The 13,094-nt window shown below is 36.3% G+C and overlaps 1 protein-coding gene across 1 annotated transcript in view; it reads right to left on the bottom strand.

Annotated features, from left to right (window-relative positions):
• IGFBP2 (insulin like growth factor binding protein 2) overlaps nucleotides 1-10,875 on the bottom strand; it is a 133,470-nt gene extending 122,595 nt beyond the window's left edge. Inside the window, exon 1 of the mRNA XM_053698114.1 lies at nucleotides 10,359-10,875. Coding sequence (XP_053554089.1) covers nucleotides 10,359-10,719 — 361 coding nt within the window. The 5' untranslated portion in view covers nucleotides 10,720-10,875. The remainder of the gene's footprint in view (nucleotides 1-10,358) is intronic.
• Nucleotides 10,876-13,094: the final 2,219 nt, after the last annotated feature.

Genomic DNA, 13,094 nt, shown 5'->3' with positions numbered 1-13,094 from the left:
AAATAAAAAAAGCACTTTTTTTTGCAAACTGGGTACTGGCAGACAGCTGCCAGTACCCAAGATGGCCCCCAATGAGGCAGAGGGGAGGGTTAGAGAGCGGTTTTGGGGGGGATCAGGGAGGTTGGGGGCTAAGGGGGGGATCCTACACCCTAGCATATGTAAATATGCTAAAAAAAAAATTTTTTTTTTTTAAAAAACCCTTTTATTTTAGTACTGGCAGACTTTCTGCCAGTACTTAAGATGGCGGGGACAATTGTGGGGTGGGGGAGGGAAGGGAGCTGTTTGGGAGGGATCAGGGGGTGGGATGTGTCAGGTGGGAGGCTGATCTCTACACTAAAGCTAAAATTAACCCTGCAAGCTCCCTACAAACTCCCTAATTAACCCCTTCACTGCTAGCCATAATACACGTGTGAGGCGCAGCAGGATTTAGCGGCCTTCTAATTACCAGAAAGCAACGCCAAAGTCATATATGTCTGTTATTTCTGAACAAAGGGGATCCCAGACAAGTATTTACAACCATTTGTGCCATAATTGCACAAGCTGTTTGTAAATTATTTCAGTGAGAAACCTAAAATTGTGAAAAATTTAACTTTTTTTTCAATTTGATCGCATTTGGCGGTGAAATGGTGGCATGAAATATACCAAAATGTGCCTAGATCAATACTTGGGGTTGTCTACTATACTACACTAAAGCTAAAATTAACCCTACAAGCTCCCTAAAAGCTCCCTAATTAACCCCTTAACTGCTGGGCATAATACACTTGTGGTGCGCAGTGGCATTTAGCGGCCTTCTAATTACCAAAAAGCAACGCCAAAGCCATATATGTCTGCTATTTCTGAACAAAGGGGATCCCAGAGAAGAATTTACAACCATGTATGCCATAATTGCACAAGTTGTTTGTAAATAATTTCAGTGAGAAACCAAAAGTTTGTGAAAAAATTTGTGAAAAAGTGAACGATTTTTTGTATTTGATCGCATTTGGCGGTGAAATGGTGGTATGAAATATACCAAAATTGTCCTAGATCAATACTTTGGGATGTCTACTAAAAAAAAATATATACATGTCAAGGGATATTCAGGGATTCCTGAAAGATATTAGTGTTCTAATGTAACTAGCGCTAATTTTGGAAAAAAGTGGTTTGGAAATAGCAAAGTGCTACTTGTATTTATGGCCCTATAACTTGCACAAAAAGCAAAGAACATGTAAACATTGGGTATTTCTAAACTCAGGACAAAATTTTGAAACTATTTAGCATGGGTGTTTTTTGGTGGTTGTAGATATGTAACAGATTTTGGGGGTCAAAGTTAGAAAAAGTGTGTTTTTTTTCAATTTTTCCTCATATTTTATATTTTTTTTTATAGTAAATTATAAGATATGATGAAAATAATGGTATCTTTAGAAAGTCCATTTAGTGGCGAGAAAAACGGTATATAATATGTGTGGGTACAGTAAATGAGTAAGAAGAAAATTACAGCTAAACACAAACACCGCAAAAATGTAAAAATAGCCTTGGTCCCAAACGGACAGAAAATGGAAAAGTGCTGTGGTCATTAAGGGGTTAAGCTCCACGGGGGAGCAACAGTTTTAAACACAGGCTTAATCCTAACCAAAGCCTGACAAAATGCCTGGACATCTGGAACTTCTGCCAGACGCTTGTGCAAAAGAATAGACAGAGCAGAGATCTATCCTTTTAAAGAACTAGCTGATAAGCCTTTGTCCAAACCCTCTTGGAGAAAGGACAATATCCTAGGAATCCTAACCTTACTCCATGAGTAACTCTTGGATTCACACCAATAAAGATATTTACGCCATATCTTATGGTAGATTTTCCTGGTGACAGGCTTCCGAGCCTGTATTAAGGTATCATTGACTAACTCGAAAAAGCCACGCCGTGATAGAATCAAGCGTTCAATCTCCATGCAGTCAGTCTCAGAGAAATTAGATTTGGATGATTGAAAGGACCTTGTATTAGAAGGTCCTGCCTCAGAGGCAGAGTCCATGGTGGAAGAGATGACATGTCCACTAGGTCTGCATACCAGGTCCTGCGTGGCCACGCAGGCGCTATCAGAATCACTGATGCTCTCTCCTTTAAGAAACACAAATTTTCCCAAATTTTGAAATAACAGTGAAAAAATGCAGTTACACTAACGAAATTTTTACAGTGTATGTAATAAGTTAGCAGAGCATTGCACCCACTTGCAAATGGATGATTAACCCCTTAATACCAAAAACGGAATAACAAATGACAAAAACGTTTTTTAAACAGTCACAACAACTGCCACAGCTCTACTGTGGCTTTTTACCTCCCTCAATACGACTTTTGAAGCCTTTTGAGCCCTTCAGAGAAGTCCTGGATCATGCAGGAAGAAGCTGGATGTCTGTGTCTGTAATTTTTGATGTGCAAAAAAACGCCAAAATAGGCCCCTCCCACTCATATTACAACAGTGGGAAGCCTCAGGGAACTGTTTCTAGGCAAAATTCAAGCCAGCCATGTGGAAAAAACTAGGCCCCAATAAGTTTTATCACCAAACATATGTAAAAAAACGATTAAACATGCCAGCAAACGTTTTAAAATACACTTTTATAAGAGTACGTATCTCTATTAATAAGCCTGATACCAGTCGCTATCACTGCATTTAAGGCTTTACTTACATTACTTCGGTATCAGCAGCATTTTCTAGCAAATTCCATCCCTAGAAAAATATTTTAACTGCACATACCTTATTACAGGAAAACCTGCACGCTATTCCCCCTCTGAAGTTACCTCACTCCTCAGAATATGTGAGAACAGCAAAGGATCTTAGTTACTTCTGCTAAGATCATAGAAAACGCAGGCAGATTCTTCTTCTAAATACTGCCTGAGATAAACAGTACACTCCGGTACCATTTAAAAATAACAAACTTTTGATTGAAGAAATAAACTAAGTATAAAACACAACAGTCCTCTTACGACCTCCATCTTAGTTGAGAGTTGCAAGAGAATGACTGGATATGGCAGTGAGGGGAGGAGCTATATAGCAGCTCTGCTGTGGGTGATCCACTTGCAACTTCCTGTTGGGAAGGAGAATATCCCAGAAGTAATGGATGATCCGTGGACTGGATACACTTAACAAGAGAAAACATTTACTTTCAACTTGTAAGAAGCTTGCTACTCAATGCGCGCAAAGAGCGGAGTTAGTGAGAGCGGTAAATGGACTTATGTATTCTTGATCTCATTGTTCATATCCAACCTTTGTTGGTTTTTGTATTCTATTAATAGATCCATTAAAGCCAATTAACAAGGAGCTTGATAAATATGCCCCTATAAAATTAGACAATATATAAATTGCAATACCAAATATGTGATATATTTCTAACATTTAAAGGCGGTGGTAAAAAGTATGTAGGTCATATGACCAGATCTTTGAAAGATCGTTTTTTGGAGCATCTCAGGACAATTTAGGACCCAGAATCAAGAACGCCAATAGCAGTACATTTTCGCAAATATCATGCATCTAACAGTTCCCTATTGTCTGTACAGGGTATAGAACATGTCCAAAGACATCCTAGAGGAGGTAACAGAGTTAAGTCATTAAAGCAACAAGAGGTATGATTTTCCAATTAGGAAGGAGGGTACATGTAGGATGAAATAGTGAATGGGATGTTAAACTTTGTGGATTGATTCTTTAATATAAATGCACATCAAATGATAGGTACTAATATGTCAACTGTTGGAAGTGTATACTTTTGCTATGTTGTATAATTTACATTTTTGTTAGTGTCATATGCTTAGAGCAAGTGTTTAGAATATGTGCTTAGGCATGTATGAGATACATGTACTCATTTATAACATATTACCCTAACCAATTATAAGAGGTTTCCATGACTATGATCCAGTTGATTGTTGATTTAAACTAACACATATTTAATATTGCTGTCATTGTTTAAAGTTATATATTAATTGTATAATCAAGAAAAAAAGGAGCGCAAATCCGGACAATTAGTCAGTGCAAGTCGAGTTTATTCCTTGAGGTGGTAGTTTAGCTGGAGCTGCTTAAACCATCTGACATGTTTCGCGCATGTCACATGCGCTTCTTCAGAGATGGTGGTTTGGGTGCCTCAGGTGAGCCTAAAGAGGCTGAAACAGCCAATTTAATGAGAGGTGGTTGGTCTTTAGGTGATAGGTAGATTACTAAGGCTCAGCTGTGGGAACCAAAATATTTACTCTATCGGATGATGCACTGTTAAGTTGCAAAAGTGTGTTATACATAAACATGAGTACTGAATGTTACAAATTGTTATCACATCTTAACAGAAAAGTAAAAAGATAAGAAAAGATTAAAGAAAGATTGATATATATCACAATTCAAAAAATAAAACATTAACCATTGATTCTGAATTAAAATGATATAGAATAGTTATAAAAATTAGGTTCAATGTTGAGGTATCACTACAGGGTTAGGTTGTTGTATTAGAATATTTAGTATCGTCCTCGTTGCTTCATATATATGTGCAAAGAACATGTATATAGTGTGCTACTAAATACAATAGATCCCTGAGGTGTGAGTCCATTTGTTATTCATCTCTTAGGTACAAGGAGAAATCATGAGTGGGTTAGAGGCTGGTTAAGACCTATTAGGTTACTATCTCTAGACTCCCTAAAGATTGTATCTTATGGTAATTGCTATGTATAAAGCTAGGTAAGAAATAGTTGACCGTGATTGGTAATTAATACTAGCACTTGGGTGTGTTTGTGTATACTAATTAACCCAAGGGTCAATTTTTAATTCCTCTAATTCTAATATATATATATATATATATATATATATATATATATATATATATAGATAGATAGATAGATAGATAGATAGATAGAGAGAGAGAGAGGCAATATTATTGAGAATGCTAGGAGATCTTATATAATCTTAAGAAATTAGTGTTGCTAGGAAAATCTGTGTATTCACTAGAAGTCCTATCCTTACATTATAAACTTGTAAAAAGTAGCTGAGCTGCAGAGCGTGACTGTGAAAAATGAATGTGAAGTGGAAAAATGAATGTGAGATAGAGAATGAAGGAATGAAGTAATGAAGTAATAGAGTGGCTGGTAAGAACTCCTAAGCCTATCGATCTAAGTATTAAGGGACGAGAAAGGAGATTCAATTCCTATATGTCACTCTATGAATAAATTTACATCATATCTTCTATTGATACCTGTAGGTGACCTAGTTGCTAATGTGAAGATCCAATAGACTTCTCTTTTGAGGAGTCTCTTAACTCTGTCACCTCCTTGAGGATCTTTGTCTATGTGTTCTATCCCTTGGAAAGAAAAGTTCCTAATGTGATTAGTATGTGTGTGGAAGTGTTTTGCTACCGGAGTTCTTGGTGTGGTTTCATCTATGGAGTTTAGGTGCTCTCTAACCCTGTCCTTTAGCGGGCGGGTTGTAATACCCACATATTGAAACCCACATTCATTGCAGGTAATTAAGTAAATGATGAATGTAGAAGTGCAATTAATCCTATTCTTGATGTAATATGTTTTACCTGTTTGGGTTGAAGTAAAGTATGTTAATTGTATAATGCCTGAAGTATAACAGTTTATATTAATATACAGCAACATATAATTTATGAATAACATGATGTTTATACAGACCGGTTAGTAATGTATGTATTGTAGGGTGGCGAATATATGGTACAAAGAGGGTGTGATAAAGTGCCCTATAAATCAGCATACCATCTGTCATTGAGGAAGTTTCGTCATTGATGACGAAACGCGTTTGACTTGCAGCTATTAAATCTGATTTTTTTACCTTGGAAATAAAGATTTTGTTTTTATGATACTCTCCCAGATTTTAAGTCTTCATTATAGAGTGTGCAAGGATTTTTTGCTATATTGTGCAGCTATTAACCACCCATTCTAAGCTGAACAGTGACAGTGATGGGCTGCTATGCACATATGCCACCCCTGATTGGCTCAGCATGCTTAGCTTCAGACCAGCAACATAATACAAAGTATACACAAAAAAATGGAAACAAAACTCAATATGGGCAGTGGGGACAGACAGGGATTGGCAAACCCACATTCAGATATACACATGAGCCAGTCCAGCCTCAAAATTTGTATAAACAGAAACTTTATTAGCCCACCAGGGTCCAAATGGAAGAAACAATGTTTCAAACATTTAAAATGATGTTACTTCTAATTAGATAATGTAATACATGGTCTCAGTTGTTTTATGTCCCTTTAAATTATTTCTTAACTGATCGCCTACAATTTAACCCTTCTAATTTAATTAAACAACAACATTTGATAAGCATGTTGTTACCTTGCTATTAGCCAAACTGTATTATACAGTAATTATTTTTACATATTTACTTTTGTTTGTTGAATTGTTCCTTATTTATTATTTTCAATTGAGCCAATTCAAGGTTTCTGCAGGTTATTACCACATTCATCTAGCCAATTTTAGGATAATCTAAATAGATTCTTAGGAAATACAGACTACCCACAGTTTTACAGCTTATTAAAATAATAAGAGTTGCGTTTTATTAAGCATGAACACAAACTGCTAAGAAGATGGAGCAATACAAGAATGTTAACTTCAAAATAAATCACCCAGTACCAACATCAATATACCCCCTATTTAGTACATGTTTATTAAAGTCATAAGTAAAAACAAAAGCCTGTTTTGTGTGATGTGCCTTTAATTAGCAATTTAAACAATTCTTACGGTTTTACCCTAATGATTTTAATATCTGGAGAGACCCCTTGGCTCCAGCAGATTTTATCAGTGTGTCCATCATTTTAACACAAAATGCAAGAAAATCTGTAGCTCTGGGTTTTACTGCAAACATCTGGCCACTACTCTGGTCTGTTCATTATGTCGGCTGCAGGAGTGAAAAAAATGATATGTTTCAATTTTAATGAGCTGGGTATGGTACGGGGGAAACAGTTACACCAAACTAAATTGTGACTTTATTCTGTGTTTTGAATAATCGCAAATTCTGCAGTTGCTTTTGAAATGTATTACAGAGATTCACAAGCTTTTTAAAAAAAAAAAAAAATCTATTGCCTTGAAACTTATCTGTGAGTGCAATATATATATATATATATATATATATATATATATATATATATATATATATGTGTGTGTGTGTGTGTATATGCAAGAAAACTAAGGAATTGTGCCAATATCTGTCTGTCCTTGGATGCAATTACAATAAATTATAGAAGACAATATAATGCAATGGTAAAACGATATATATTGTGTATTAACCATTGTTACTCACCTTATTATAGGGTTAGTAAAAATTACACAAATAACCAATTACACTCAAACATCTAAACATGTATGGCTAGATGACAAGTGGCACGCTAACTGTTGCGCGCGAACGATATTGGTTTTTTGCCAGCAATGCAAATAGCGTTTATATTATAAGTTGAAAGTAAATAAATGTGATTGTGAGAGCGGTTTTGCTCTTTATGTCTAACACAGTGTTGGGTTAGCGGACATCAAGAATTATTCATCTTTAAAGCATCTTCTTGAAATATTAAAAAAAATATATTTATCATTAAAAAATTATTATACATACTGTAATATATATATATATATATTATTAATATTTTATATTTAATTAGCAATCCATTTCAGTGTGACTAAAGTCAATGTGTTCTTTGCACACATTCCTATGCCTGTGGAGGTATATCACTGTACACTAGCTGTTGTTGGAGGTGTCCAATACCAGACAGTACGCAATTGATGCCCGGTGGTAAGTTCACAAAAAATAATTTTCTCTTATTTTCATAAGACATTAAAAGAAGTTATATACAAAAAAATTTTTTTTAAATGTATCCTTTGTCATATAGGTGAGATTTTTTTGGTGGGGGGTTAATACCTTTTTTGAGAACATATTGCAGAACACTCTAAAAGTCAACAGGTTAATAAATTACTAGCTCTGTTTGCTATTCCTTCATATGTAGGCAAGGATTTAGTTTTACTGTAGTTTAGGACAAAGGTATATGGGGCTATATAGTCATTAAAATCTGTGCTTCTTTCAAAGCATGTTCCTCATAGGGACCAGAATGAATTTCTTTATTGCATCACTCCTTCTGCGGAAGGGAACAGTTTATTTAGAATAAACATAAGAATGATTTGTCATGTAGTAATTATGTATACATTTAAATACCCTTTCCATCTCTCAATGGATTTGACATTTTCATACTGTTGAGTTTAAACCATTTACAACTAAGGATAAGCATGGGTATAGTTTGGGACACTAAAACCTGTGCATTATGTGAAACTAACTAAAGAAATTACTTGTGCCATCTATTTGTGTCATATTTTTACCTAAGTACATAAAGCCACAGCAGTCTGCCTGGCAGCTCCCCACCCTTCATGATAATAGTTTCTGCAGAAACCTATCTTTAAACTAGATCCAGGAAAATTACTCTGAATCAAAATCAGGGACTGGTTTGGATTGGTTTACCCTGCAAATTGCTTCCACTGCTTTCCAAGTAGCATTTATATTTAGCATTCCCCATACCATGTACTTACATTGTGTAACAAAAGTGCCACTACTTAACAGATCACTATTTAAAATAAATACTGGCAAAATGGAGAGACAAATACTTTAACCAAAAAGGGCAAAAACATATTTAATTATCTCAGCATGCCATTGTCACTTGTCCCATCATCCCTTCTTGTGTAACCTGGCTCCAATATTGTTTCCTCTGGCTATATAGTACCATACAGCCACTACACGAGCCCTTCCAACACTCCATATTCTTCTACATCACACTGGTATTTTTAGGTTTTACCTCGAATCTAGTTGCATAGTTATTTTTTGTGACTGTCTCTTCTCATTTCAGTGAAGGCAAATCTATCAAGCCATGGCTTTTTCAATGTAACTATTAGATTTGCTATTAACTCTATACTCTCCTTACATCTCAAGTACGTATTACCCACTTTATGACCAGGTAAATAAATACTAACCATCGTTATCCCTTATATATCTACATTAAATGGACACTGAACCCAAATTTTTCTTTTGTGATTCAGAAAGAGCATGCAATTTTAAGCAACCTTCTAATTTACTCCTATTATCAATTTTTCTTCAGTTCTCTTGCTATCTTTATTTGGAAAAGAAGGCATTTAAGCTTTTTTATGGTTTAGAACTCTGGACAGCACATTTTTATTGGTGGATGAATTTATCCACCAATCAGCATGGACAACCCAGGTTGTTCACCAAAAATGGGCCGGCATCTAAACTTACATTCTTGCATTTCAAATAAATATACCAAGAGAATGAAGAAAATTTGATAATAGGAGTAAATTAGAAAGTTGCTTAAAATTCCAAGCTCTATCTGAATCACGAAAGAAAAAAAATTGGGTTCAGTGTCCCTTTAATTAATATTAACTTTATTTAAACCAAAATAAACAATTACTATCATATTTATAATTATATAGGAAGCACACACACAAAATTAACTATTAACACCTACAGAGCATGTCATTTAACGTTTAAAGGGGCACAACCCCTCCCCCGAAAAAATGCCATGGTTCAGATAAAGCATATCATTTTAAACAACAATCCAATTTACTTCTATTATCTAATTTGCTTAGTTCTCTTGGTATCCTTTGTTATAAAGCATAGCTAGGTGGGTTAGGGAGCTGGAAGCTAGGTGCTGATTGGTGGCTGCACAAACATACATCTTTTGTCACTGGCTTACCAATGTGTTCAGCTAGCTCCCAGTAGTGCATTGCTCTCCCTTCTACAAAGGATACTAAGAGAATGAAGCAAATTAAATTATAGAAGTAAACTGGAAAGTTGTTTTAAAATGTATGCTCTATTTGAATCATCAAAGTTTAATTTTGACTTGTGTCCCTTTAAAAAAAAAAAAAAAAGCTACCATTAAAGAAAATAAAAAAAAACTATCATTAAAATGTTTTTGGTTTTCAGGTCATCCTTAAAAACAGGTAAATTAATATTACTAATGTATTCCTATAGGTACTAGTGGTGGTTACAGGGGATGCTAAGCATTCCTCGCTGTAGCACCCCCAACCCTTAAAGGTGCCAGCTGCCCTAGAGCAGTGACTTTTTTTTTTCTACCAACGTTCTACACTTAAGGAGAAGGTGAAAGCAGAATGGGTATTTAAAAAAATAGAGACTAATTCATAAAAGACAACCACTAGAAGTACCGAGCAGATATCATTTTTAGCTTTAGTCTACATTGTTAGCACCCCCTCATTTTATGGTCTAAACCCACCCCTACATACATTTATATTTAGCATACTTTTCTTATATATGCACGAGTTTAGTCATTAACTTTTTTTTTACCACAACTAAATTATTACTAAAACATATCCCATTCACCCTTACCTGCCCCTCGCTCCTGGCTGCTCCCATACTCCGCGTCCCTCTTCTTGCAGCACGTACCCTGCCCCTGCACCAAAGCTTGCAGGGGTAACTCGGAACCAGGGTGCGGGTAACAACGTAGCCCCGTGGCACAGCGAGCAGTGTACACCCCGCACGATTCGCCTTCCAGCCTGGCACACACCGGACAGCACCCGCAGCCAGGCTCCCGCACCTGCTCTAGACACGGGGGTCGAGGTGAGGGCGCGGCAGCAGGGCAGGCGGCTAGCCGCTCCTGTGAGCACGGGGGGCACCGGAACAGCACCTCGGCCAGGACCTGTGCACAGAGGGCGGAAGATAAGAGCAGCAGGTGTCCGGGGAGCTGCATCCTGTACTCACAGACTAGACACAACTAGCACTCCTGATATGTCTGGCTGTGATCACCTTGTGGCTTCTGCCCTTTGCTATTCCCTCCCCTTTTGTCTCGCTCTGGCCTTATTTTTCTTTTACTGTCTCTGTCTGTAATCTTTATATCTATTTCCCCACTTTCATTCTCACTCTTATTCCTTTCTACATTTCATCCTTCAGGTTTTATATATCTCACCCTTTCCCCTCCCTATAAGTCTCCTCCTCCTTTAAGCGCCCCCTCTCACTTTAGTTCCCTATCACGTCCCCCCCTTTTCTCTCCTCATTTGGAGATTTGGGTCTGGACTGTATATTATTATTTATCTGACTTTTTTTTTTTTTAATAAAAAATGCCCTGGTTAAAATAACAACAAAGCTTTTAAAAACATAATCGGAATTTCTCAAGGCTCTGACAAAAATGTATGTGTGTACAGTAGCTTTACATCCCTATCTATACGGATAACTATTTGCCTCTTTTATTTCAATGTCGAGGAAAGGGGTTTCTTGCCCTGTTTTTTAATAGTTCATAGAATCAAATGTAAACTTTTTTTATGCTGACACAACTTATTGAAATGGCATTGAATCAGTTAACATCAGTTTTCATGCACAATGTGGCCAGTTTTTTATTGAGCTCCTTAATATTATCTGTACTAATATTTTACCTCTTAATATTTGCTACTCTTTTCTGCAGTATCATTTCTTAAATAAAAATAAATGTTGACCAGTACCCACATGTGTAAAAATTCTAATATAGTTCATCTGAAAAAAGTGGACATATCTTATTGTTGCTGGATAGTGTATTATAAATATTTAATCAATTCAATCCTCTCTCTGAAAGTAAATGTTTTATTAAAGGTCTTGACAAACCACCAGCCCAGGCAACACTTTTCGACTTACTACAGAGTACCCTAAAAGTTTTTAAATGTAACATTTTTTTTGTGCATGGGCCAAACATACTAATTGCCTGCTGCCATTTTGGATGAGGTTAGAAAGCAATATCATAAATCATTAGAGAAATGCATTCAGCAGTTTTGTTCACTGCTAAATGCGGAAGTAGGAAGCTGCTTTCGGTATTTGGCTCTTTATAGAGCCGAATATCCCCTTGTGCAACTAAAACACACTAAGATCTGTGCAAATCCAGAACTTAGTGTGTTTCACTTGCGCAATAGGATATTTGGCTCCAAAAAGAGCCAGAGCCCGAAAACAGCTTCCTACTTCTGCATTCGGCAGTGAACTAAACTACAGAATGCACAACTATACCAACTTTGGTGTAGATTACGAGTTAAGTGCGAAATTGCGCTTTTGCAAGCCCAATATTTGCACTCCACTCAGTAATACCAGCACACACAAATGTATATACACATATTAACACATAAATATATATGCATATAAGAATATACATATGTATTTAAAAACACAGTTCCCATAGACTTCCAAAACCGTAGCCGAGGAACTAGATACAGAGCCTTCACTGCTTGGACTGGGAGTTATTCTAATTGGAGCTTTCCAGATCACATGGACATTTGGAATCACAAATGAGCTCACTCGCCCTGGATCTGAAGCTTTTCAATTGGAGCTTATAGGTTACGTGACCCCGGGAAACTACAAGCGAGTTTTCAGCTACGGATACCCTTCTAGAATCAACTGGCGACGGCTGGGTCAAGTAAAAGTAATGGTCCTTTACTGACATTATTATTGCCAAAACTTTCTGAACTTTCTGCACATTATGGAATATTGTATGGTAATAACGTGCTTGTTATGTACTAGAGAGGATACCATATATTTTATTTCACTTTTAATGTATGTTTTTAGATGCCGGCATCCATTGCAATCTTATATGTTCCTGTAAATAAATGTTTATTTTAAACCATCATTTTTTGTTATTAATTTTTAGTAATCAATTTTATTGTCAGACAGCTCCAGTCTGGAGTGCTTATTCCCATTCTCTTGAACTATTTTCTCATAGACTTTAATGTAAAGGCACCTTTTAGTGCCATTTTTTTCTTAACACCCCAAATCTCCTCACTTTAACCCCTTATACTACTCCATGCAGTTATTAAAAATAAAAAAATAAAGATGCTCATATGTTTTATTTTAAGAAAGGATCGGTCCACTTTATTGGGGAGGGCAATTGGGGCACATTTTTATAATTAAACTGAGGTCTGACCTCTGGTTAAATAAGCTTTCGGTCACATTAACCAACCACTTGTAATGGCTGGTTATTTAATGTGCGCCCGTAAATGACACAGATAAATTCATGCTATGATTACATGCTATGATTATGGCGGGGAAAGCCGAAACGCATCAGCATTAGTGACCACCATCCCGTGCTGCAGCTCTGTGTGCTGTAATTGATGT

Source organism: Bombina bombina, chromosome 1, assembly GCF_027579735.1.
Source record: "Bombina bombina isolate aBomBom1 chromosome 1, aBomBom1.pri, whole genome shotgun sequence".
Lineage (NCBI taxonomy): Eukaryota > Metazoa > Chordata > Amphibia > Anura > Bombinatoridae > Bombina > Bombina bombina.
Note: the sequence above shows the minus strand (reverse complement) of the source record. Positions and strands in the feature narration are given on the sequence as shown.